General features: G+C 37.8%; 1 protein-coding gene across 1 annotated transcript in view; it reads right to left on the bottom strand.

Moving 5' to 3' along the window:
- Positions 1-2,815: 2,815 nt before the first annotated feature.
- Positions 2,816-27,947, bottom strand: part of LOC148999973 (diacylglycerol kinase 4-like) — a 58,827-nt gene continuing 33,695 nt past the window's right edge. The window contains exons 9-12 of the mRNA XM_089140582.1: positions 10,088-10,165; positions 8,844-8,931; positions 8,256-8,372; positions 2,816-3,350 (exon numbers count right to left, since the gene is read on the bottom strand). Coding sequence (XP_088996708.1) covers positions 3,192-3,350; positions 8,256-8,372; positions 8,844-8,931; positions 10,088-10,165 — 442 coding nt within the window. The 3' untranslated portion in view covers positions 2,816-3,191. The remainder of the gene's footprint in view (positions 3,351-8,255; positions 8,373-8,843; positions 8,932-10,087; positions 10,166-27,947) is intronic.

Genomic DNA, 27,947 nt, shown 5'->3' with positions numbered 1-27,947 from the left:
TCCCCTCCCCCCCACCCCCCACCCCCCCCCCAAAAAAAAAAAATATAAAGCTACCAATACCCCAAAATAAATTTTTTGATGGCCACCTTAAGTGGGGGAGTAACTCTAGTCTCCCCCCTTAAGTGGAAAAAATTACCGATGACCAATTTTAAACAAAACTCAATATTACTACCCACCGTTAGTGACTTCAAATTTTGAAAGTTAAATGATAGTCTTGCCCTTAATTAGGTATAATGACCATGTTGTCCCTCTCTTACCCAACCCTTAGGTGGGTGAAGGGTTCCTACACTTTGCCAAAAACTGCCCACCACTAGTAAGCACCACACCCCCTCCTCCTACTAGAGACCACCACCTCCACTTTCCCCCGCCGGAAATCACTTACCCCCACTATTCAAAACCCTAAAACAAAACAACTCAAAACCCTAAATCTGAAAGATGGATCAACATTACATTGTGTTCTATGGTATAGAAAACAAACCATTGTCTCACGAGTGTCTTAGGTTTTCCTTCTTGGTTCGTCAAAAACTTAGTCTTTTAATGGGAAAAAAGAGCAGATCTATTAAGAGCCTGAGATCTGGGTAAGAGCTACAATTTCTCCTCAAATGAACTATGTTCTGTCTCAACAAAGCATGGAAGGCAATGTTGTTTTCACGCAACCTCCCAGAGCACACAATCTAAGAACTCCTAGCAAGATAACGGTTTGTTTTATGTACCATTGAACACGGTATAATGTTGATCCATCTTTTAAATTTAACGTTTTGAACCGTGTGGTGGGTGATTTTTGGCAGGGGGAGGGGGTAAGGTGAGGGGGGTGGTTGCCGAAAGGGGAGGGGGTGTGGCAGTTTCAGTTAGTGGTGGGAAGTTTCCAACAAGATGTAGGAAGAAGATGGGAGAAGAGAGAATCTCACCCAAGAGTTGGGTAGAAGAGGGGCATTATGGTCATTACACCCTCAATGGGTTTTGTTAAAGTGGATCACTAGTAAGTTTTCAAGTTTTCTCACTTAAGCAGGTAGACCAGAATCTCACCCCACTTAAGGTGGCCACCAGTAAGAAATTCAAAAGAAAAATTATAATTTATAGTTTCACGTATTAATTATTGTGTTTTCACATATATCCGACAGTTGCAATATAAAAAGCAATATTTTTATTATATTTTATCTAATAATCAGTTTCATATGGGATTTTAGTTTGCGGCGGTAGCTGCTATGATCACATCACATGCGTAGATACAAATCCAATGGTGTGAATAAAAACACAGGGATTTAAGAATAAATACAATTTTTTTTTTTTTATTTTACCAAATCTCACCTAATCTCTTGAAACATGATATTTGGATTTTGAATAACACGTGACCAGATACAAATCCAATAATTTGTAAATTATTCTAAAATACAAATTGAATATTAGACTACCTAGTGACATCTTTACCATTTTATTTGTGAGGATTAGGCTTAAAATTTAAGAATTTAGTAACTTTCATTTTTTCTAGTCATTCTAGTCTTTCAATTTCTTAAATTTATTTACTATTGATAAAATCTAGAAAAGTATCTGCATATCTCAAGTAAAAAATTTATATAAGAATAAAAAAATCCAAAAAAGTAATTTAGTCAGATAATTTTACCAGAAGGATAATAAGTTATTAGAATGGGTATATATCCGCATCCTATTAGTAATCGAATGAATTCAGATACCTCTAAATGGATATGAATCCGAATTCGGAAGTGGCTTTCAGTTATTCATTTACACCCTTACCTAAAACTATCTACGCTACTTTCCTCTCCCTCATCACCTACAAGAGTTGAAGCCTGAATTTAATTGAAATTAAACCATCACTATTTCAAGTTTTAGAATCTGGTTGATAGAAATGGGCGAGTTAACCCTCAAACAGGTCATAAAAATGGTTTTTTCACTTAAAAACCAGTCTTTTAATCTTCAGTCCTTTATTTAGCTTATTACATGTGTCGCACTATGGTGCTACTCTGATACACAGCAAAGGATTTTTATCCCAAAAACCACTGGTCATTTGCATATTGATTGATTAACTAATTGTAGTATTAAATGCATTCTATATATTTGGAAAAATCTCTATTGGTTCAAGTTTTCATGAAAGCCTAGAATATCAAAATGTAACGGTCGAAAAATAAATCCAAATTCAATTCGTATTCGTATTTGTTTAAGAGCATCCGAATTCAATTTTTTTGAATCCGGATGTCTTTTATTTCGGTCGATTTGCATATACCAATTAAGTGGTTTATTCGATCGATTAGATTGCAAATATTATCCGTATATAATATCCGTATTTGATTAAAGTTTAATTTTAAAGAATACATCATTATCCCTTCATTGATAGTAACTAATTATATTAAACAGTCAAAAGTCATTCTAACTAGATGTCAGATATTTTTATCCGATTAACTAAACAAATTCGCTCTTCATACTAGTGGATTCGGATGTAATTGGTAGTGTTTTATAACTGGTTCGGATATTCTTTGCCATCTCCACATAATCGTTTGTCCCTCTCTTTAAAGTCTGCACTATCCAAAAAACACAAATCCAAATAATCAGTGGCCATACTTCCTGTCATAGCTAATCATACTAACGCTGCAAGTGACCTAAAGTTGTCCAATGGCAGAATTTTTTTTTTGGTAAATCAAATGGCAGGTCCAATTGGCTCAACTTTGATGCATATGTTTTAATATGGAGTTAATCAATTGGTAAATAGAGACTTGAAGTCTGAGGACAATGATGATCTGAAATCTCACCCTTTTCTAGTGTTCAGGGAATTTCTTGGAACATTAATCTCATTGGGCCCTAATCAAAGGACTGGATCAAGTTTGAAATAACACCTAAAAAGAATTTGAACAGGAAAAACATCAATACAGCCTGGTTTTGTGCACAATCTCCATGTCAAAGCCAATCTGAACCAGAATAGGCTTTCTTTTACCGGATAAAATATCCAAACTAGTAGACAACACACAAGTAAATTAGTGAGTCCTTTTAACTACAATGAATAAAAGAATAAGATTACAGTGCTCATCAATGATGAATTAAGGACACCAGTTTTTCTGATAAGCACAGCATTAAATTACAAGCCATGGAACATTAAAAATGGATTTACATGGTGTCCAGATTATTGGTAATTTGAACTTCCGTCAAGGATGCAAACCTAGGACAATGGTTTGCCAGTAAAATCACTCTCCATATATCATTGATGATTGAAAAGGTACCCTCTTTATCTCCACAAATGTTGAGTATTCCTTGTCCATTGGCTGCTTCCATGGTTCCCCATCCATCTGCAAATAAGCATTTCTCCACTCCCCACCTCTTATTTCTAATCTGATTGCAGTAGCCTGAAAGAAACAGGTGATCATTTGGAAGGAATACCAACAAGTAGAATTCCACTATTCAACTCTAAATATTAGCTGAATCACAACTGAGCATGAATCTTGCACTGGGATTACTCGTAAATCTTCATTGACCCTAACATCAAGCACAAACTGTTGAAAGTCAATATGATAATAATGTCGTACCCTGTTTCTATTAATCTGTAGGATGTGAGCCTTTGATTAGGCTCAGGAAGGGTGTGTTCAACCTTCCTATAGGATCTGACCGTCTTGAGTTAAAGCAGAAAGAACACAAAGAACAAAAGGTTCATCTTGAAAACGACTAGAAACATTGAACTTTCAATAAAAATTGGTCTCAAAAGCATTCAGAAGAATGAAAAACAGAGGAAAGAAAACGGAAGTTATTTCATACGGTCAGAAGCTGAAAAACAAGGACCTTTGTATAGACAAAAGGCATTAAAAAGACTAAGATAAATTATAGAGTAGAGCCTTTCCCTGACCTTGACAGGTCATGATGGAGGACAGAGTAATGAAGGAGAAGATAAGAAGGGGAGAAGAGGGAAAACTTGAGAAGAATTAGAGTTGAGGGGGAAGGAGGGATTTCAAAAGAATAAGAAGAAAAGAGGGGGAGAGAGAGAAAATGGGTTGCTCGGGCTTCGTGGGAGGTGCGCATCCACAAAAACAAAATTTATGCCTTAATTCTTCTTTTTAGTAGTGAACTGGAACCAGGGCAAAAATGTCTCTTCGATAGAAGAGGAAGAGGTTCATGCTTCTTTGTTGAAGTAAGGGCAAACGGTCTTACTCAAGGTTTCATAAGAATGGACTTAATGAATTCCCCCATTTCGTATATAGAAAAAAAGAAATGACTAGAGGGTCCCTACAATTCAAGCTGTGTTGTTGGAATTGGAACAAGTTCGACAACGAATCATGAATCTTGGCGTGAATCTTGGTGTTCTTCTCTATTTAATAAATGGAAAGTCCACTTCGAAATCATCTGCCCTGCACCCACCCCAAGTATATGCCTCAACAAGAATCAAATAAGGGTAGATACACAATGGGAAGGATCCCAAACATCAGAATCAATAAAAGAAGAAAGGAATATTACTCGGTTATCAGAAATAGGATAAACATGTTCGGCTTGTTTTGCCAAAATGCAAGCTTCACAATGAAAATCATTCAAGTTAAATCTTATAACTAAATCAAGAAAAATCTAGATAAGGTAGCTAAAGCAGGGTGACCAAGACGACGGTGCCATTGTAGCAAAAACAAACCAGAGGCAAAAGAATCAGAAAAAGTGACCATAGTCAGAACAGTCTATCCAATAGAACCCACCAGCACACATGATTGTCAAGGCGACAAGGCGAGGCGATAGAGGGCAATGGAAACCAAAGCGAAATCAAGCAAGGTGACATGGCGTCACCTCAGCAACAAGGCGACACCAATTCTCCTTGACCCAAAAAAGGGCCTAGGCCACCTAAGTGCGCCTAGTTGGACGCTTTGACTACCATGCCAACACATTTACCATTGCCAAACATACAACCCATTTCCAAGTCCTGAAATAGATGATGAGATGGAAAGAAAGTGATTTTACAACTCAAGTCCCAAGTAAGACTAATAATGGACAAAAGATTAGTAGAAAAATTCAAAGATGTAAGATAGAGGATAACTGTCATGGTGGAGAACAATTAATGGTTCCCTTTCCACAGACTAGAGAAAGGAAACCATCAACAATAGGAACAACATAAATAAGAGAAATAGTAGAATAAGAATGAAATAAAGAATTTAGACCAGTCATGTTGATCGGTGTGCCGAGTCAATGATTCTAGAGGATGGACTTAGTGATACATTTTGGCAACTAAAAGAAATACCTAACATTGAAGAGGGCTCAAAAGGGGTAACCATGGCATAAACAACACTACAACGGACATAGGCATACAAGGCAACTCAAGCCTGGTTATCAATTGACGGAGCTGGAATTCATCTGAAGAGAGAAATGTCGGTGCATTTGAATCATCCATAGTGGCCTGGCGGCAACCATGAAGTTTTCAGCATTTATATGGTGTATGACGTTCACGGACACAATAATCACACTTGATAAGAGTACGAATAAGGCTAGCTAAGTCAGCACCACAAATCGAGAGGCCAGGAGAGGCTAGGCCATTGGAAGAATTGCCGAAGCCAACAAACAAAGCTGACCTTTCAGCTGCAATAGTATTAACCATGACATTCCATCGACTTTCTTCTATATTGACAATAGCAAAGGCCTGCTGAAGAGATTGGAAAGGTTCATTGGAAAGAACAAAATCACAGATCTTATCATACTCCACATTTGAACCCACTAGAAAGTCAATAAACAAAGAGTTTTATCTTCCCACTTTTTATAGTTGGCAACATTTTTCTCACAGGTAGGGGTAAATTTCCCATAAAAATTCAAGGTCTGATAATAACCACACTTATTGTATTAGGAGAAAGTATGATCCTATTTGCTATAACAGATGAATCTTTCTCCTAATCTAAAAACACTAAGCATCATTACCAACCTTGGAGTATGTGTCCTTGGAAACTTTCCATACAACGGTAGCATTGACATTAATAAGATAGCTCTCAGCAATAACCAATTCAATGGAGTTGATTAAAAAACCCATCACAAGACATTCCTTAGCTTCCCATTGGTCTTGAGTCAGACTAGAAGTTGTAGGCTTTATTGTGGCACAATGAAGATGATTAGTAAGACTGCAAGAACCTACCACAAGTGCCATAGATGGTGATCATCTTAGATAATTTGTCCCGTTGAGTTTGACAGAGTTCATCTAGAAAGAGGGAAAATCATGCTCATGGATAACTAAAGTCTCCTCCACATTAGATGAACTAGTATGTGTGGTAGACATATTGCTGATCTGAAAAAAAGGAATCAAACAAATCAAAGGCTCTTCGCACAAGAGGAATCATGCCATCGACAAGTATAAAGTACCCTGTTGGAGAAGAAGTGCTCACCACTGAAGATTGATGCTAGAGAGGGTAGGCACAAACCTAGGAAGGTCTAAAAACGGAGGCAAAAGGTAGGGAAGACCCTAGATGGGTCACAAGATTCACAACAGGGTGATGCAGAGGAGGCAAGACGGTAGAGGGGGTCGTTAGGGTAGAGGATGCCTAATAACCCTTGTAGGAAGGTGGCAAAGGCTGGTGGAGGGCAATGGTGTTGGAGGTGTTTTCTAGGGTTTTACAAAATAGAAAATTATCTTTTTTCCAAAAATTCCTAAACCAAACAACATCAAATTCTGAAACACTTTGTCTCTGATACCATGTTGAATGGTCTAGAACTTCAACTCGCATTAGAGAGACACAATCAATCTTTATTTAAAGAGCACACGAAGAATAGAAATCTTGATGTGGGATACTACACAACAATATCCTATAGATAATTCTACCCCTTTACTCAGGATTACGGTACAAAGTTTTATTTTCAAATGAGCAAGAGAAAGCCGAGGGAAAAACTTATCAACAAGTGTTTGTCCTTGTTTCCTTCCAATTGAATACTTTTAATGGTTCCTAAAATGTTGCTGACACCTGGCATACCTTAAGAATGCTGATATTGGACTGTTTTGTCTATTTGACTAGCTTAAGGGGGTTGGCTGGAGTTGGTCAGTGTGAGCCTTGCACACCATCAATGCAACCAGGTGTGGATGGTTGGAGGTAGACTACATGGTAGCAATAGATAAATGGTAAATCAAGAAGAAGGAAAGGGGAAGAGAACAGTGGAAACTTGAGTTTGCAAGGGACGGAGAAGAAATTCATAAAAAGAAGAGGGGGGGGGGGGGGCCACTGCACTGACACAAATAAACCACAAGATTTAATTCATCATTTTATTCCTTGCTAGTAGGTTGATAACAAACATTTGGATAATAAAAAGAGACATCCTTTTCTTCTTCTTCTTTTTTTTTTTTTTTTCTTTCTTTTTTCTATTAGTAAAAATAAAAGAGACATACTTAATACAACTATACTAGGACACTAGAAACTAAACTAACTAAAACTACTAAAATGTATCCTGTCCAAATTAAAAATCTGCTTACAAATTATACCAATAAAATAAATCCCCAAAACATAACATGGTAGCACTTTCAAACAACACATTACCATATCATGAATAGTAACAAGATATTTCCTTTCATCGGTCTACATATGAGATCACAAATGAGCTGTGACTCCACATGATCAGTTTCTCTTATTAATGAGGAAAGTCAGCTGCTAATTCAGGGTTATAACCTCCCTCGAAATCAGCTACTTTGATGGCAATTAAATCCCTGAGATGTAGCTAGTAGAGCCAACATACGCTGGTGCAATGGATTTAACTAAATACAAAATATAGGTAGAAATAACACATGGTATTGGGGCCCCCTCAAATAGTGCTGCATCAAAGTGGATGGAAGGTACGACCAGAAAAATATAGGGTGGGAACAAATATAGAGGCTTGGGGAATTTCTAGAGGAGAGATGGAAGGATAGAATAGTTAGAAAAGAGGGATGATATTATTCTGCCAAGAAGGAAGTAGTCGAGCTGAGAAGAGAGAAGACGAAAAAAGAAAATGAGAGAAGGCTGAGAGTCACCTGATCGTCTAAAATAGATAATCTTGAGAATTACAATAGATTTCCAATTGTTGTTGATAGTTAATACAATGGAACCTCTTCACAGCTTTAGGAATTGTATTCTTCACTAAATATTAATAATTTATAAAGGTTCAACTGTCCAATCATATGTTTTCATGTTCAATTGTACAAGGATAAACATGATACCATTACAAAAATCTACTTAAACCCATCAATATTTACAAAATCATCAACTCCATGAAAATCAAGGTTACCAAGTTCAGACAGTGAGACCTAGAAATATTCATACTGAAAAATAGTATGGTACCTGGGCAATATGTTTGGCAGAGACAAGCTCAACCATGACAAAAGAAGCATGCCATCCTTGCTTTAGGCCAAATATTTCAAGGAGACCGTCATCTGATTGGGCCTCAACAAAGCCTCTCTGAAAAGTAATTATGAAATTTCTTTAATGAATGTTCTACACAAATCAACCCATCTAGTAACGCTGCCAGTTGTTTTTAATTTCATGTGCACAAATCATTCAGTTGCAAAGGACAGAACTAAGCTGGATAGCATCTGAATAAAGCAGAGGTACATTCTGACAAAACAACCCCCAACTTTCCTTCCAACCTATCCCCTGGTCATAGCTTCACCAAAACTGAAGAAACCATAAACTGGGCTATCTTCCACCAATATTTAAAATTTCCAATTGAACCCAAATGACATCACATCCTTCCTCACTTGCAAAAATTTAAGAAACGACAACTGGACACAAAATAGTTAACTCAATGCCAAAATAGAATAGTTAGTGACTGCTGATAGAGACCAGCAAGAATACTATAAGTTTACAGCTGAAATCTCAACATCGACTACAAAAAGTCTATAAGTCCGTCTAATGTGCAAATATGCATACCTTTTCCAAATAGTCTGGCTTCAAATTACCCCACGGATTCCTTCCACTTCCATAATTATGAAGATTTACAGCAACTATTGCCCTTACACTGCAAAAAGGAAAACTCTTACCCTGTCATATGCAACAATAAGGAAAATTGATTTCTTTTCTGCATCATGATACTTTTTTTTACATATAAATTTTTTTACGAAAAGATAATATGAAAATCAGAAAAGTTATGATTGATGCTTACAAGAGTTAAAAGAAAAAAAAAAGTGTAACCACTACAAGATGTGAAAGTTACTGAATTGAACAGCAGCTTCAGGAAAATTTATAGGAAATTTTTTTTTCTTCCAAAAATGCAATGAGGATTGTCAGTTGAGTATTGGTATCGAATACAATATCAACTCAGCCTTACCTCAACTAAATGAATCTGCTAACTTGATCCTAACCCTCCAATTAACTCTATCTGAGGTCATATTTGAAACAAGAACCTTACGCACATCTCCCCTCACCATTCCTCCAAAGGTCATTTTAGGTCCATCCCAAGCCCTTTTAGTTCTTTCAGCCTTGTTTCACTCTTCTGTACTCCAGAATCCAAAGCAATCTTAGTGTAGAAGTATTTAAAACAAAGGACATGTGGGTTGTGTGTTGGATGATAAGTCAACTGTTCCAACCAGTTATGAGGTCCATGGATAAAAAAGGAAGATTACTTATAATTGAATGCAATGTCTCCAAAGAAGCATGAAGACTTTCTGGTCATGATTTTACAAACTCAATCTGAAAAGCCATGTGCTCCAATGGTGGAAATTGAATTGTTCTAAACACTTTTCCAGTCCATCAATAAAAGGAAATGACGAAAGATTACATAGTTGGACAAACTAACTCTTCATAAGCACCTAAGAATCTCTGGTCACAGATTTTATGAACAATATGCTTCCTCCAGTGGAAACTTCTGATGAATTAGCCAATAAAATGATCACAATTTCAGAACTTACATACAGAACACATTTTTCTGTAAACCCATACACAGATATTCATGAGGGAAGAGTATTCGGTAATTTCATAGTTCCAACTTCCAAGCATGTTCTTATATAATAGAGCTGAGAATCCTCACCGAGATTCTCTACCAATACAAAATATAAATTAGTAGAAGGAAGATAAAACAAAAAAAGAAAAAACATGGGATATTATAAAAATCCAAATAGGTATAAAAACATAACATTATTACAGATAGGTTGGAATCAAGAGTAATTTGAATCTACCTCGAAGGAACTTGAATCTGCTCCCAATTTGAACGGTTGACCTTTTTAATATACACATGTAGAATATTATTGAGTCCCCTGCATCCATTGATTTAGCAACTTTGACTCGAATGAGAAAATAATTCATGTGTTAGGATGCCAAAATATTATTACTGAGACATTAATGGTAACTGTGCAGAAGTTATTCATCCAAAAAAAAAAAACTGTGCAGAAGTTCTGATGAAGAAAAGCAAGAGAAAATGTATTCCAGGCTAGTCACATATATATGCTTCCTAGGAGTGAGGAGCATAGACCGATACACAACTCATAAATCATCATTGTACATGTTGCTCAGCCTCGAATGAAGCATATAAATTGATTTGCACCAGAAGTCCCTTGGGTGAAAAGTAGAGCACTTGGTGAAAATATCTTAATTGCATAAACTTATAATTGTTAAGAGTAAGAATAGATACCAATCATAACCTATATTACATCTAGGGCTGTAAACGGACCGGATTCGGATCGGATAGTGGTATATCCATATCCGTATCCTATTATATTCGGACGGATTTGGATAATATCCTATCGGTTTTTAGACGGATTCTGTCGGATTTGGATGATAATCGGATAGTTATTTTCTTAAGTAGATTCTTCTAAATGGGCATGAATATAGATTGAATACAAGTTTTCGACTACCTGTTTACACATTTACCTTTTTTTTTGTGAGGGCTAAGTTTGAAATTTAAGAATTTAACACATTTGGTAGCTATTTTAGTAGAAAATCTAGAAAAATAGTCACATATCATTGTTAAAATTTATAAAAATAAGAATAATAAATCTAAATAAGTAACTTAATCGGATAATTTTATCGAACGGATAACAATCGGTAAGAAAGGGGTATACCATATCCGCATCCTATTAATAATCGGATGGATTCGAATACCCCTAAACGGATGCGGATGCGAATTCGGAAGCGGATTTCGGTTATCCATTTACACCCCTAATTACATCTTGGTGTTTGAGTTGGAAGTTCTGTGCTAAAATCCCATATGCACTCTCATTTGTGCAAGCGATGCAGATGCGGCACCAAACAAGGTTTTTTTCTATTAGAAATCAACCCAAGGTTGATAGGTATAGAAACATGTGTTCATGAGTTGAGTATGAAAAGTCAGCTCGGTGTTTGACTTGGAAGTTCTGTGTTAAAATCCCATATGCACTCTCATTTGTGCAAGTGATGCAGATGTGGCACCAAACAAGGCTTTTTTCTATTAGAAATCAACCTAGGGTCAATAGGTATAGAAACATGTGCTCATGAGTTGAGTAGTAGAGTCTTTCTCCATTTAATTTAGAGAATTGAAGTAGGAGTTTTAGTTGATTTAGAAGTCCATAAAAAAAAGGAAGACTAGGGTTTAATATTTGTTTCAAAATCCTTAAAAAAATGTGGATATAATCTTAGAGTTAGTTTAGGAATCTTTTGTCTCTATTTTTAGTCCAAAAAGGACTATTGTACGGCTGTTTGCCATTTTATAAAAATACCACCTCGAGGGAAGAATAAAGAAGAGAAAAGTTATGATGAAGACATTAGTGAGCAGTTTCGAGTTTACCGGTGACGCCGACGTAGAAATCATCCCACGACAGCATCTATGTGGATGGACGATGAGAAACACTGCTCATAGGGAGTTTGTCATGTTATTTTCTAAGTCTTAGTGGGTTGGGTAGTAGTTTACTATTTAAATATTTTGATTTCATGTTTGAGTCTTTATGGGCTGGGCCTAGAGTCTGTTTGGGCCCAATTATGAATTATTTTGAGTTTGGGTTATATATACAACTTAAGTTGGGGTTATTTTGGGAATTAAACATGTAGGGTTGTGAGGAATCAATTTTTTTATTTAAACCATGTATCAAATTCGTTTTGGCAATTTGAATGAAAGAAAAGATTAGAAAAAGCTCACGGCTGCTCTCTCTCTCTCTCTCTCTCTCTCTCTCTCTCTCTCCCCCGTTGGTTTCTCTTCTCTCTCCGGGTAAGTTTTCTCTCCTCCTTTCACCTTTATTTCCCACTGAAACTTCTCCTTGCTCTCCTCTACAAGATCTACTCTTTTTTTCTCAAAAAAAAGACCTAGTTTCTTTCTTGGAAATCTTCTTCTTCTTCCCCAAACCCACGGTTCTTTTTTTTTTCTTTCTTCCTTCTTTGTTAGTCTAGTTGTCTTCGTTAGTCTCCTTTCCCTTCTCTTTGTTTCTTTTCTTTCTCTCCCTCTCTCTTATCACCTACTCTCTTTCCTAGGATACGCCATTACTTCGAATATTATTTTCTCCTTTCCTAGGATTCCCACTTCTTCAAAATATTTTTCTTTCTATTATTTATGTTCCTAGATGCTTTCTAACCCTGTTTTGCAGCCAAGATCAGCGGTAACATTATCTCTCCTAAAATACTTCTCGATTATTTGTTTAAAACAAAACTTCCTAAGACTCCCTTTACATTGTTAATTGTTGAATTCCTTGTTAGAAATCTGATATTGATTAGGATAGTTCTATTTTTCTTTAAGTTTCTTAATAGTCTTGCATTCAATTTATTATTATGGTGCCAAGATCCCCATCCCCTTGTTTCCCTATTGATTCTTGTTTAGTTGTGCTTACCAGTAAGACTTATCGTGTTTATTTCTCTACTTTAACTGTCTTACATGCATGATAAATCAGATTACAAGTGCTGCAAAATTCCTTTCTTTACTATCTGTCAAGAATAGGCGTTAATTCTAAGAGTCTAGTAGCCACTTTGTAGGTCCCCTAGTTTCTAGGGTTTCTCCTACATCAAGTTATCTAATGGATCTTTGATCTTAGAGCAAATCAGGTGACCTCTTTGGGGGATTGAAGATGGTGAGGGACCTCTTCTTTCTCTTTGGGTCTGTTGGGCAGCCTCTCCATTGACAACAAAGCAACTCTAGGACTTCGGCAGGAGTTAGCCAACTTTCACCAAGAGCTGTTAGACAGGTCCTGTCAATTCACCAAACAAGTCAAGGACCTAGGCAGGGTCTCTATCCTCCACTCTTTTCAAGGTGGTGGACCATTACCCATTCTACCCCCAGCTCCTGATTTCAGGTTTGGATTAAACCTCCATTAAACTTGCAACTGCAGATTTCATTATCAAAGCCCGATTAGGAAGAGAACACAGCTATAATATCTACCCCCAATTCTCTTAAAATTTTGGCCCCATCCATAACCTAAAAGGCCATTAACCTCAGACCCCTAAATTCCCTCAACTAGCCCCTATTAGGAGTCCTGATGTAACCAGGTTTGACAACCATAGGGCACCTCAGATTTTGAGCCCAAAAGCAGATCCCAAGAGATTCACCTATAATCTGGCTCAACCATGAGGGGCCAAAGTGGTATTTTACCACCCCCTATGAAGTCCAAAAGGGTCCAGTTAATTCCAGAAAAATTTTAGGATCCAAGATCTACTTTTTCAGTTGGTCAGTTGGTTAGAGTCAGTGTCTGAGTAGGAGTCCTAGTTGGAATCCAATTTTTAAGTAGGATTCCTTTTTAAAGTTGATATCTTATTTTACAAGTTGTATTTGTTTAGGAACTCTTACTTAAGAATCCTTTTCCTAGTTTGGAAGTTACATTTAGTTGTACAAGGATTCCCTAGTTGAGTCCAAGTAGGCTTCCTCTGTTGCGTCCTGGTTAGTTTCCTTCAGTGTAACAAGGCTATAAATATCCCCTCACACCATGTAACAAAGAGATTCAATGAATTGAATAAAGAGATTATTGAAGGAAGACTTGGAGTCGTGGGGGAGAGACCCTGGCCTGGGTTGTTGTAGTTTCTGCAATTTGACTTCTGCCCTTTTTCTTCAAAGCCTATAGCAACCACTAAAGCTTAAGTTTTCTGCAAATCTTCAAGGATCTTCTTCTAAAATTAAGTACAAGCATTCCCCTTCCCTACCCATCCTCTTCCCTCTTCCACTTTCCCTGCACAACCTTTTCCTTTCTTCCCCTTCCTTCTTCTTCCTTGCAAGAACCAGAAAAACCAGAATTCCTAATATAATAAGAACCCCCAACCCCCTCCACCAAACCTTAATCCCTTTTGAGGGCAACCCCTACCCATCCCTAGTGACCTTGGACTCTGACAGGAACCTTAACCCTAAACCCTTGATCACTTTCCCCCTCAGGCTCCATCAAAACCCTAACTCTAGGACTGAATCTAAACTCATAGAAAAGTAACTAAAGATTCAGTTTCAGTCAAAAGTCTCATCATAAACCCCTGGCTGCAATCATTCATCAATTCCCCTAACCCTAATTACCCCTAGGAACCCTAAAGCTTGAAGAAAATCCTAAATTCCACACCCAAGACTTATGAGGATCAATCTGAAACTCTAATTGACAGAATCAGATTTTATTCTCCTACTTCCTAGCCCTAGAAACAACCTGGGAGAACCTTGTCACCCTACCCTCTCAACTCTAACAGTCCCATAAACCCTGGAAACTCTAGCTGCAGGGTTAGAGTTCAAAACACAATATTGAGCAATGCAAGCTGCTATCCATTAAATTCTACTGAGATCAGACCAAAAACAACTAGGTTTAAACCCTAATCACTGCTGGAGCTCTAAAAGTGGATCCAAGAGACTGGCCCCTGTCCTGGGGTTACATCACCTCCATAGAGAATGAAATTGAAGTCAGTCCTTCACCTGTCCATATCAGTCCTAACCTTAAAGCCACTTCTCAAAAAGACCCTCCCCTCGAAATATTGCTCACAGAGCTGTTTGACTATAATAAGAACCGAGTTCTAGTTTAAAGGATCTTTGTGCATTGCTCCCCTGCTTGGAAACCCATGCATTAATCAGGCTATGGATGAACTAGCTACAGGAGAGCAGTAGAGTTGAGTTAACTGGCTGAAGATTGGTCTAAAGATGCAAGGTTAAGGACCTTCTCCACTATTGGTTACCAAGCAGGTCAGGGACCTGGGCAGGAGCATTCCACAAGGTCTAAAGACCTTTCCACTCCCCACTCCCCACAACCATCATTGGGCAGTGTTCCATGATATACCATGTGAGTCAAGGTTTCAGTCATGAAATCTTCCCTCATTCCAACTGTCTCCATCTTCATCATCATCATATTCGAGGACAAATTTCATTTGAAGCTGGGAAGAGTCGATACAAATCCAGCACAAAGTGAGGCTCTTTCTTTTAAATGAACCAAGGGTTGAAAGGTAAATGGGTTGTCAATTTATTAGTTGGGTTTCCCCTTAATTGGCCTTAAAAGACCACAAACTAGGATTTATGAGTTAAGTACTGTCAATTGAATGCCAGAGCAATCCCATGATCCCAAGGGATCTCAGGAATATTCTCTAACACTCCCCCTTATTCAAGGGCATATATATTGCACATGCCTAGCTCGTTAGGAATATCCTACCAATCCCTATTGTTAGAAAACAAGCTTTAAACAATCAAAATAGCAGTTGAACTTGAACAAAGAAAAGAGAGAAGAAGAAGAAGAGAAGAGAGATGAAGAACTAGTAGAAAAGACCTGTGATTCTTAGCTAAAGAGTCTAGAATTACAGAGCACTTTTATTTATAGCTTCTAATGAATCTAATACAACTTGAGAGACAAGTAATTGTCCTCTAGAAGAAGGAAACAAAATATTACAGCTTTAGTAACTTCCTAACTCCTAAAATAGAAAGTTCTGAAAATAGAAACTACCACCAAAATAGAAACTATGCTTTCTAAAAAACTCCCAAAACTTATGTAGCAAGATTCCCACATTAGAAATAGAAAATATAATCAAAACAACAGCAAAATACTGTTCACGTGAACAGTAAAAGCTGTTTTTTACTGTTCACGTGAACAGTAAAAATGCTGTTCACGTGAACAAGAACGTGAACAGTAAACTCCAAATTTATGTATACTTTAACACTCCCCCTCAAGCTGGAGCATACAAATCTCCCATGCCCAGCTTGCAACAGATAGACTGAAAACTTGGTCTGAATAGAGCTTTGGTGAACAAATCAGCTAGTTGGTCAGTAGAGCTCACAAAAGGAGTTGCTATAAGCTTCTTCTTCACTGCATCACGCACAAAATGACAATCTACCTCTATATGCTTCGTTCTCTCATGGAACACTGGATTACTAGCAATGTAAGTGGCTGCCTGATTATCACAAAACATTTTCATAGGGGTAGAAACTGGAAATCCTATTTCCTCTAACAATGAACGAAGCCACATCAATTCAGCAACGGTGTGGGCCATAGCCCTATACTCAGCTTCAGCACTAGATCGAGCAATGGTGGATTGTTTCTTACTCTTCCAAGTCACAAGATTTCCACCAAGAAAAGTACAATAACCTGTGGTTGACCGGCGATCAATGACGGATCCAGCCCAATCTGCATCAGAAAAGGCAACCAAGTCCATACTCCGATTTGGTCGATAGATGAGCCCTTTTCCGGGCGCACTCTTGAGGTACCGAAGCACTCTCATCGCTGCATCCCAATGAGCCTTCCTAGGAGACTGCATAAATTGACTCAACACACCAACAGAATAAGAAATATCAGGACAAGTAACAGTAAGATAAATAAGTTTCCCAATAAGACTCCTGTAACGATGGACATCATCTAACAAGTCACCATCATCACGTCCTAACTTCAACTGAGGATCCATGGGAATGTCACTAGGTTTAGAAGCAAGCATGCCAGTCTCAATCAAAAGATCTAACACATACTTTCTTTGTGACAAACTTACTCCTTTTTTACTGCGGATCACTTCAATCCCCAAGAAATATTGTAGATCACCTAAATCTTTGGTTTGGAAAGATTTTTGTAAGTGTGCCTTAACTGTATGGATTGCATCAACATCATTGCCTGAAAGGACAATATCATCAACATAAACTGCCATAATGACAACACAATCACCCCCGCCGTCTAACAAACATAGAGTGATCAGAATAACACTGTACAAAACCAAAAGACTCCACAGTCTTGCTAAATTTCTCAAACCAAGCCCGTGGAGACTGTTTGAGTCCATAAATCGCTTTATGAAGCCTGCAAACACGAACACTGTCCTCCCCCTGAGCAACATACCCTGGAGGTTGCTCCATGTAAACTTCTTCATGAAGATCACCATATAAGAATGCATTTTTTATGTCAAGCTGAAAAAGAGTCCAATCATAATTCACAACCAAAGATATCAAGACACGGACATAATTAAGTCTTGCCACAGGAGAAAAAGTCTCAAAATAATCTACACCATATGTTTGTGTATAGCCCTTAGCCACCAAGCGGGCCTTAAGCCTTTCAACCGTACCATCCGAATGGTACTTAATTGTATACACCCACCGACAACGGACCACATCTTTCCCAGGAGGTAAGTTGACTAAAGACCATGTATGACGAGAATGTAAAGCATCCATTTCCACATCCATAGCGGCTTTCCAGCCAGGAATTTTAAGAGCTTCGGTATGATGGGTTGGAATATGAACGGCAGACATAGACAAAGCAAGGCAACGAAAGCTAGGAGGGAGATGAGAGGTAGAAACAAAATTGGAAACGGGATAAACAATGTTAGAGTGTAAAGTGCAAGTACGAGTACCTTTCCTTAAAGCAATTGGTAAGTCATCTGAAGGCAGAGTGGGATCTCCACTAGAAGAATCCGCCGGTGGAGAGGATGAAGAAGGAACATCCGTAGGGCCAGCTTCAGGCTCCACTAAAGGAGAGCCGCTAATATTGTTAGGAGAAACTCTACTATCCACAATATGTTCTGGCAACTTATGTCTTCGCTGATAAACCTGTAGAGGAACATTGCTAGTGGAAGGAACTAAAGAGGGAATAGGAGGAGTATCATCCAAAATATTTTCAACAAACACAGATTGACTTAGATAATAAGGAGTGTCTTCAAAAAAGGTCACATCCGCACTTGTAAATTGTTTGCGAAGAACCGGATCATAACAACGAAAACCTTTTTGAGTGCGTGAGTACCCAAGAAAAATACACTTAATAGAACGGGGGGAAAGTTTATCCAAAGGATGTGGTATGTGAACAAAACACACACAACCAAAAATTTTGGGTGGAACTGAAAACGGTTCTCTATTGGGAAAAACAATTGAAAAAGGAGATTTTTCAGAAAGCAAAGGCATAGGCATGCGGTTAATTAAATGACCAGCAATCAAAATTGCATCACACCAAGAACTCTTTGGAACATTCATCTGAATCAAAATAGCGCGTGCAACCTCCAAGAGGTGACGATTTTTGCGTTCAGCCACTCCATTTTGTTGGGGAGTGAATGAACAACTGGTTTGATGAATCATTCCAAGAGAATCACACAAGTTAGATATATCACGTTGCACATATTCTAAAGCATTATCAGACCGAAAAATTTTAATAGGAAGAGAAAATTGAGTCCGAATTTCATGAATAAAACTTTTAAATGTAGTTAAGAACTCTGTCCGATCCTTTAAAAGATACAACCATGTAAGACGGGAGAAATCGTCAACAAAAGTAACAAAATATCGAAAACCATGCCTATTACTAATTCTACAAGGGCCCCAAATATCGAAATGAACAAAAGAAAATAAGGACTCACTACGAGAGATAGAGTGTGGAGGATAGGTGGCACGATGATGCTTCCCTAACTCACACGCTTCACAATTTAATCTAGACACTGATTTAAAAGAAGGAAATACAATTTTTAATCTAGGTAAAGACAGATGGCCTAAACGACAGTGCCACTGGAGAGCATCTACACAATCATCAGAAAGAGCCGCAATAGGGGTAGCATAGTCCAGATAGTAGAGTCCGTTCCTTTCACACCCTCCACCAATCGTCTTCCTCGTGTGAAGGTCCTGGAAAACACAATAAGTGGGAGTAAAAGTCACAGAGCAGTTTAGTGCTTTAGTTAATTGACTAACAGATAATAAGTTAAAAGGAAAGTTAGCAACATGAAGTACGGATGATAAAGTAAGAGAAGGTGTAGGAGAAACACTTCCAGAGCCTAGAATAGGTGTGGAAGTCCCATTAGCTATGACAACAGAATTTTTAGTGGTAGATTTAGAAAAAGAGCTAAAAAGTGATGACTTACCAGTCATATGGGAAGAGGCCCCTGAATCGATGATCCAAGGGGTGGGAGTAGAAGTGAGAAGTGTTGTGTTACCTGCATGAGAAAGTGTGGCAGCAAAGTACTAGTGGATGTGGAAGCGCCGGTTTCAATATTTTGCAATCGGCGAAGGATTTGGCTTACATCATCTCTTAGAGTCTTAGACAAGTCCCCCGAAGAAGATCCGTAGACCACTATCGTTGTTTGCTACAATATCAGTACCACCATCAGAAACGGCATGATTGGCAAGGTGCTTGGCCCACTCTGGTTTTCCATGTTTGGCCCAACAAGCTTCCACTAAGTGCCCTGTTTTACCGCAATGAGTACAAAGTCGAGATGTCTTATCAGACAGTTGAACACCACGACCTCCAAAAGACCTACTAACTCCCCCTGAACAACGACCACGTCCCCTTCCATAAGAGGTAGTGAAGGCTGAATTTTCTCCTTTAGAACTTTTGTTTGGAGAACTCCCTTCAGGCAAGGCAATACGTTGAAGTCTAGAATATGCTTCACTAAGATTAGGGACATGCTCACCAGCAAGAAGATGTCCTTTGACAGATTTCAGTTCAGTGGTTCAATCTGCAAGAAACTTAGACACAAAAAATTCATTCCGTGGGGCCTTTAGCTTCTCTATATCAGTGGTGAGAGGTTGAAAGACATTCAACTCCTCCATCATGCCTTTAAAGGAGTTGTAATAATCCTGCAGAGACTTGTCAGCTTGCTGAAATTGAAATAGCTTTTCATAAATACTAAAAATCCGAGTCATATTTTTAGCTTGGGAATAAGTCTCTTGCAAATCATCCCATATTCCCTTTGCAGTCTTATGGAACATAACATTCGCTGCAATATCAGGTGCCATACTATTCCACATCCAAATTTTGATGATTGCATCATCTTGGATCCAACTAAAATAGGATTTGTCAGTCTCAGCAGGAGGTTCATCCTCAATGAACTTAAGCTTACCTTTTGCAAGTATGTACACCCGAACCGCTTGTGACCACAACAAGTAATTAGAACTACCTTTGAGCTTGATAGATGTAATTTGAACGTTTACATGATCTCCTTGAGATCCTTTTGATTCAGCCGTACTCATGATTGAGTCACGTGTAAGTGAAGACATTAAACTAAGGTAGATAGCACTCAAATCAGGTTTCCAAAACTTGAAGTAGAATGAGCAGAAAAAAATTTTCTGCAACCTTAGGACAGAATAGGAGAAAAAAAAGAGAGAGGTAACAAAGGTATCCAAGTTCTGGAATGTGTAAGAGTAAGGTAATAGGTAGAGAAGATCAGTTCACATGAATATCTGATCTAACAGTCCATAATATACAGCATTAGGTGGCTGCACACCAAGGAAACAAAAAAAAAATTTCAGAAGAGAATATTGAGAACAACACTATTTTGATTCAAAAAAGCTCTGATGCCATGTTAGAAAACAAGCTTTAAACAATCAAAATAGCAGTTGAACTTGAACAAAGAAAAGAGAGAAGAAGAAGAAGAGAAGAGAGATGAAGAACTAGTAGAAAAGACCTGTGATTCTTAGCTAAAGAGTCTAGAATCACAGAGCACTTTTATTTATAGCTTCTAATGAATCTAATACAACTTGAGAGACAAGTAATTGTCCTCTAGAAGAAGGAAACAAAATATTACAGCTTTAGTAACTTCCTAACTCCTAAAATAGAAAGTTCTGAAAATAGAAACTACCACCAAAATAGAAACTATGCTTTCTAAAAAACTCCCAAAACTTATGTAGCAAGATTCCCACATTAGTAATAGAAAATATAATCAAAACAACAGCAAAATACTGTTCACGTGAACAGTAAACTCCAAATTTATGTATACTTTAACACCCTACTGACTTCAACGTGAACAGTATACATGAACAGTGGTGACAAACTCCAATCAATCCGCCTTCATCCTTTCTTTGATAAAGTGACAATTCACCGCTTCACCTCTCATGCATGAACTTACTAACTTAGTTGAAAGTCCCTGAAGTCCAACTAGCTGTAACCCATCACTCACGTCTATGTGCCATCCCCTCTCCGATTTGACAAACAGCAATCAATCCTTTTGCTTTCCAAGGCCAGTGCCTTTCTTTGATAAAGTGACAATCCAGGCCTCCCGTCCATGGAGACCCATGCTTCAGAAACCTCTCATGGAAACATAGGCATCTAGAGATAGCAAAGAATACTTATAACCATGGGGAAGATCTCGCCGAGGAGTCCCCCTTGAAGAGAGATCCAACTCTCGGTCGAGATATACAATTGTTGTAACCAGGCCCATCTCGGGGTGTTTACGATCCCAATGGTTCTGTATTAGCTTATTTAAGGCCTGATACGGGTGGCGCGAAACAACCCTATGATGATTTCTAAGTCTACCCATAGTGTAGCATTAGGAGCAATGCTAACAACATGTAATATAGAACCTTTAAAGCATATCAATGAAAAGCAGACCAGCAAATGCATCAACTAACTTAAAAGTTATCAAAATTCCACCAGAGGTTCACAATCTCAATTTTCAAGGATAAAATAATTATACAACCATTAGGTTCTATATAAGTCATTAAATCATAAATTCATAAGACGAGAAACATTCCATCTTTGAGGCTAGTGAAAATTCTGCCAAAATCCACAAAAAAGGAAATTAAGGTTCCGCGAGACCGGTACGGGATATGGCGAGATCTCGAGCGACGATATCCCAACCCTAGCCTCCATTTCCCCCATGTGAAAAGAGATATCTGCGAGACAGGCGAGACCGCGAGATCTCCCACCATGCTTATAACTACCTCCAAGTGTAACGTCCTAGGAGAGGAAAGAAACTCGCTTATCACACTAACAGGGAAAGCAATCTCCGGCTGAGTCATTCTTAGGTATTTCAATTTACCCACCACTCTTCTCTATTTTTAAGGACCCTCAAGTAGTTCTCCTTCCTTGTGAACAAACTTCACATTCTAATCCATAAGAGAATCTAGAGGCTTTAATCCAAGCATTCCTATCTCAGTAAGTAAATCCATCACATATTATCGTTGAGAAAGGAATACTCCGTTTGTAGGCTGCAACTTCCACACCCAAAAAAATATTTCAATTTTCCCAAATCTTTAGTCTAAAACTTCTGTTAGAGACATGTCTTCAATGCATCTATTCCAATAAAATCATCACTTGGAATAATTGATGTCATCCACACACACTATCAAGAAAAACATCCATGTTTGTGAATGTCGATAGAACACTAAATGATCACTATTGCACCAAGATACCCCAAAGTTAAGTACTACCTCAGTGAACCTGCCAAACCATGCCTAAGAATACTGTTTAAGGTCATAGAAGGATTTCTTCAATTTGCATACCAGTCCACTAGTCTCCCTCTAAGCAACATACTACAGAGGTTGCTTATACATCTCATCCTAAAGGGTACCAAGCAAGATAGGATTTTTAAAATCCAACTGCCACAAGATCCACCGGAAAGTAGCTGCTAGAGATATTAAGAGTCTAATAGAAGTAAGCTTTGCCGCAGAAGAAAACGTGTCCAGATGGTCAACCCATAGATCTGGGCATACCCTTTTGCAACCAACCTTGCCTTCAGGCTTTCAAGTAAGGGAACCATCATGATTAACTTTGACACTAAATACCCATCAACAACCAATTACAGACTTCCCTAGGGGTAATGGAACAAGATCCTAGGTTTCATTCTGCTTTCAAGCAGGCAATTCTTCCATAACTCTCCTCTATACAGGATCAGATAATGCGTCTGCGACGTACTCAGGTAGGGGATGAGCATCAATAATAGATAAAAGCAATCTAGATGTAGATGAAATAGAAGAATAAGAAATAAAGTAAGCAATGGAATGCTGAGTACAACTATGAATACATTTTCTATGAGCTTTAAGTGTATCAAGATTTGAAGTTACTGGGGCAGGAGGAGCATCCCTTAGAGGATTTGCATCCAAGGAGGTCATGGAAGAGTCACTGAGTGACGAAGAATTGCACGAGGACACCTTGTATATACCTGTATCTGGACATGTGGAGCTTGGGTTGAAACATAAGGTGAGACATGTAGAGAAGAATGAACCAAACTGATAGGGAGGTCACCGTCCAATGCATTAGATAAAACAAAAGCGGAGAATAATGGGGTGGATTGAAGAAGGATACATCAACAGTGACAAAATATTTTTGGAGGTTCGGAGAATAACAACAATACCCTTTCTAAGTCTGTAAATACCTAGGAAATATTATTTTAAATCCCTATGATCCAATTTGGACAATCCTGGACAATGGTCCCAATTGAAAGACAAGTGAAATAAAAAATAAGAGGTGCAAAAGGAAATAATAAAGTATGAATCTATAAGGGAACAAGATAAAATAAGGAATACCTCCACATAAAATGGATGAAGGCATATGCTTCATGAGAAAACATGCAGTCAAAACAACATTAGCCTAGAAAACTTTAGGAACCTCCATTCCAAATATCAAGAACCAGGTAACCTCCAACAAGTGGCGATTTTTCCTTTCTTCTATGCCATTTTATTGTGGTGCGTCAAAACAAGAAGACTCATTAAGCATACCGTTTTGGGTCATAAACTCAGAAGATGGGGTCGAGAGGTACTCCTTTGGATTATCATTGCATAAGACTTTCACATTCACATCAAACTAGATTTTGATTTCAGATACAAATGCACATAATACAGAAAATAGCTTAACATGATTCTTAATTAAATAGAACCAAGTGACCCTACAATGGTCATCAACAAATGTCATAAAGTATATGGAACCCAACTTAGAACAAATGGGGCAAGGCCCCCAACCATCAGAATGTGCTAATGCAAAAGGAAACTTAAGCCTATTAATAACTCTAGGAGAGTAATTCACATGGTGGAGTTTCCAAAATTCACGCAACTCACATTGGAAAGTAGATAAAGATTAAAAGTGGGATCTAATTGCTTTAAACTTTCCAAAGATAGGCAACCATGGCGGCAATGAATTTTTTTGAAGTACAAAAAAAAAATTGTCAAAAGGATCATAAGGTGTTGGTGGCATCGGCTACAAGCATAGAATGAACTTGGACCAAAATGGTCAAAATTTTGGTCGAAATGCCTGCGTTTTCAAAAAACGAGACGAAACTGTCAAGATTTCTTCCCAGTACAAAGTTTCAACCAAAATGTTGCAAGTTTCGACACTCCAACTTGTTTTTCCTCGGTTTTTGTTTATCTCTATCCCATTTTCAACTAATTTCCAAAACTCCTTTGCTTCAAATACCTTTTTTGCTCCTCTTAATATATGTGGACACCATCACTTGATCTAGGTGGTCATTGTATTTTGTTGACTTGTTGTATATGTAACCATTCTATAAAACAATTCATGTATGCTAATTATTCTATGCCAATATGCAATACAGTTTTTACATGATAGAATCAATCATTTGTTAATATACTTGAATGATAACTTTTCAGTAGTTTTTTTTTTTTTTTTTGGGCAAACTACTAGTTCCATTGTGTTTATTATGCTTTAAATAGGTAAGAGGCAAGAAATTAGATGAAATGGAGGTCATATAAGGCCTGAAACCTAGGGTCGGAATTTTAAAAAAGCAACCAAAGTTCGACCGAATTTTGCACCATGGTTACAGCAAGGTTCAAAATCTTGGTTTCAAGGCCAGTTTCGACCAGCCTTGAAACTGAGATGGTATCAAAATTTTGGCCTAAACCTTCCCAAGTTGTTTTGATACTAGGTTTCAAGGGTTTTTACATGGTTTTTTATCTGATCTCTTGCATACTATCTATTTAAATCATAAAGAAGACAACAGCAGAGGTATTTTGCTAAAAAACCAATAAATAGTTATCATTCAAGTGTTGATATACATTTGGTTCAAGTGTTATAGTATTGCATACATTTAAGGTATACAATTTGTTCAAGCGTTAGTATACAATTTTATTACATACTTTAGATGTTTGATACAAGTGTTGGTATCAAACAAACAAGGTTCATTTATAGTGCTGCATACTTTCCAAGCAAGTTTCATTTAAAGTATTGCATACAAGTGTCATTGTATTGCATACTTTAAACAAACCTTGCTTGAATGCAACATAATTCAAACTTGAACAAATTGTATTACATACTTTAAATGTTTGATACAAAATGGCAAATATAATGTGGACCAATGTGAAGGAGCTGAAGCATATGTGGATCAATCTAAAGGAAAAAGTGGGGACTGCTTCTCAAGCAGTTGGAGTGTGTGCAGTCAACAACCTCCAGGTTTTTCAAGTACATATGAGCTGGTTAGAATATTTAACGAGTAAAAATTCACACTTAATGCCATAGAGTTCAGAAGTTTTTACAACCCAGAGTTTGTTCAATGCACAGTCTAATTGCTGGAGAAAGCAAGCCCCCACTTTCTCCTTCACACTAGACTACGAAAAATACAAACACTCATAAAATTGAACAAATTGTATTACATATTTTATATGTTTCATAAAAAATTATAAATACAATAACCAAAAAAAATCCCAAGCTTCAGTTCCAAGTTGTGTGTCTAGGTGGATCCATCCTCGAGATGCATACTCCGAATACTAGACAAAAGCAAGCCATGTAGTTGTATGCCTATAGTTCTTTAGGAACTCGACACTTGCCTTTCTATAGGAACATAAGCTAGATATCCCAGCCTAGGCATTGTTTCATCAGGCCATGGACTATAACCCAATGATGATAGTTGAATTGGCAGGATTAGGTGTGAGGGTCCTAATGGATATCCAAAGATGGAGTCCACAAATGATGCACCTGATCCCAATCCATCCCCAAACCCACATTAATGGGGGAGGACTAGATAGAGAGAAAGAAGGGGAAATTTGAGAAGCACTAGACTTGAAGAAGGAGAAGAAGGAGAAGAATACTCATAAGAAGTAGAACAGAAGAGGAGAGAGAGAAGGGAAGCTTCAATTCACCTTCTTTTCTATTCCATGCAGCTGATTACAATTAAAAAAAATAATAAAAACATACTTCCATACGAAAGCAACCATAATAGGACTCTTGGAAATTTAAAACTAACAAAAAAACTGATCCTAGTAGGACTCTTAGGAATTTAAAACTAGCTAAAACTTATCCTAGATATCCTACACGGATTGCAAATCTGAATTACATGATTACGTAATCTTCTTTTTCTTCTTGCAAAAGAGGTACTATGCAGGGGCCTTCATTCTTTGATAGCTGCTAGTAGATTGAGAGCTTTCCCAGGTCCCAGGGGAGTAGAAGTTCCTTCCGTACTAATGTATGCTGATGATATTTTTATTTTTTCAAATGCTTCTTTATGTTATGTTAAAGCTTTGAAAATTTTCTTATCGAAGTATCAAGAATTTTCGGGTCAACATATCAGTTTGGAGAAGAGTAAGCTTTTTCTTGGACGTGGGCCTCCTAATCGGAAACAGAAAATTGTGGACATATTAAATATTCTAATTGCTCTCTTTCTTACTCAATATCTGGGGGTAGATATTTTTAAAGGAAGAGTTACTCGTGTCAGATTGCTGTTAGTTTTAGACAAGATTAAGAATCGGCTACAAGGGTGGTGTGGAAAGCTGTTATCTTTGGCAGGTAAAGTGGAGTTGCTACGTTCAGTTATTTCTAGCATGCCAATTCATAATTTTTCAGTGTACTGGTGGCCTAGCTCTATTATTTCTCAAGCAGAGGCTTGGATGCGTAACTTCATTTGGACAGGGAGTATAGAGGCTGTGAAGAAGGTTACAGTGTCTTGGGCAAAACTATGTACTCCAAAATGTGAGGGTGGTTTGGGTATTCGGAGATTAAGAGATGTCAATTTTGCTTCCTTATGCAAGTTGGCTTGGACAATTAAACATAAACACTTTGGTTTTGCTCATTTTTTAAAGGGGAAGATGGTGGACAAAAGGGGAAATTTAAAGATTTATGGGCAGTAGTCATCTTTGATGTTGGGATTGAGGAAGGTTTGGGGTTTTGTTCAAACTAATGAACGGTGGTCAGTTGGAAATGGTCAGAACATAAATTTCTGGTTTGACAGATGGTTGGGGAATTTTACCATTGCAGACTATGTTGGTATTCCTCTAGATCTAGAGGGTCGTTTGAAATTGACTGTTGCAGATTGTTTACAGCAAGGGTAGTGGAGATTTCCGTCAGTGGACAGTGCCAAATTTTAAGAGGTAATCTCTCTTATTATGTTATATCCTATTCCTTGTGCTGGTTTTGTTGATGTTTGTCATTGGCAAGGTTTGGTGGGGGGAGAGTTTAGTTTTCGATCGGCATGGGATCTCTATCGTAGAAAATGAGAACAACTGAAATGGGCTAAAAGTATTTGGAAGACTTCTTTGCAGCCTAGACAACAAGTTTTCTGTTGGAGACTTTTTCATTATAGGCTACCTGTTGATGCCTTGTTGACTCGGAAAGGGATTATGCTGGGCTCTTGTTGCAATCTATGTGGTAAAGCTTCAGAGGACATAGGACATCTCTTTCTTCACCGCTCATTTTCACGTGGATGTGGAGAAGCTTTTGCAGCAAAGTTTGGTTATAGCTAGACAGTAAAAGATTCGATTGTAGAGTTGTTCAAGGCTTGGAAACACCAGGCTTCACAGTCTCCTTCTGATGATCGCTTGGATTAATGGATTTGTTTGCTTTTATACTTTCTTTGGATGGTCCGCAATCAAATCCGGTTTGAAAATTTAAATTTCAGGACTGATGAGGTGGTGAGTTTAATTTTTTCAGACTTAGTACAGTTTGGCTTTAAAATGGATGGGAGAAAAGTAACTCCTACCATTTTTTCGGATGCAAGAAGACTGGGCCTTCACTTCTCTATCTTTAGTGCTGC

This window comes from Hakea prostrata, chromosome 11, assembly GCF_041222555.1.
Source record: "Hakea prostrata isolate BN-2017 chromosome 11, UWA_Hpros_2, whole genome shotgun sequence".
NCBI lineage: Eukaryota > Viridiplantae > Streptophyta > Magnoliopsida > Proteales > Proteaceae > Hakea > Hakea prostrata.
The sequence above is the reverse complement of the archived record's forward strand: the minus strand, read 5'-3'. Positions and strand labels throughout refer to the sequence as shown.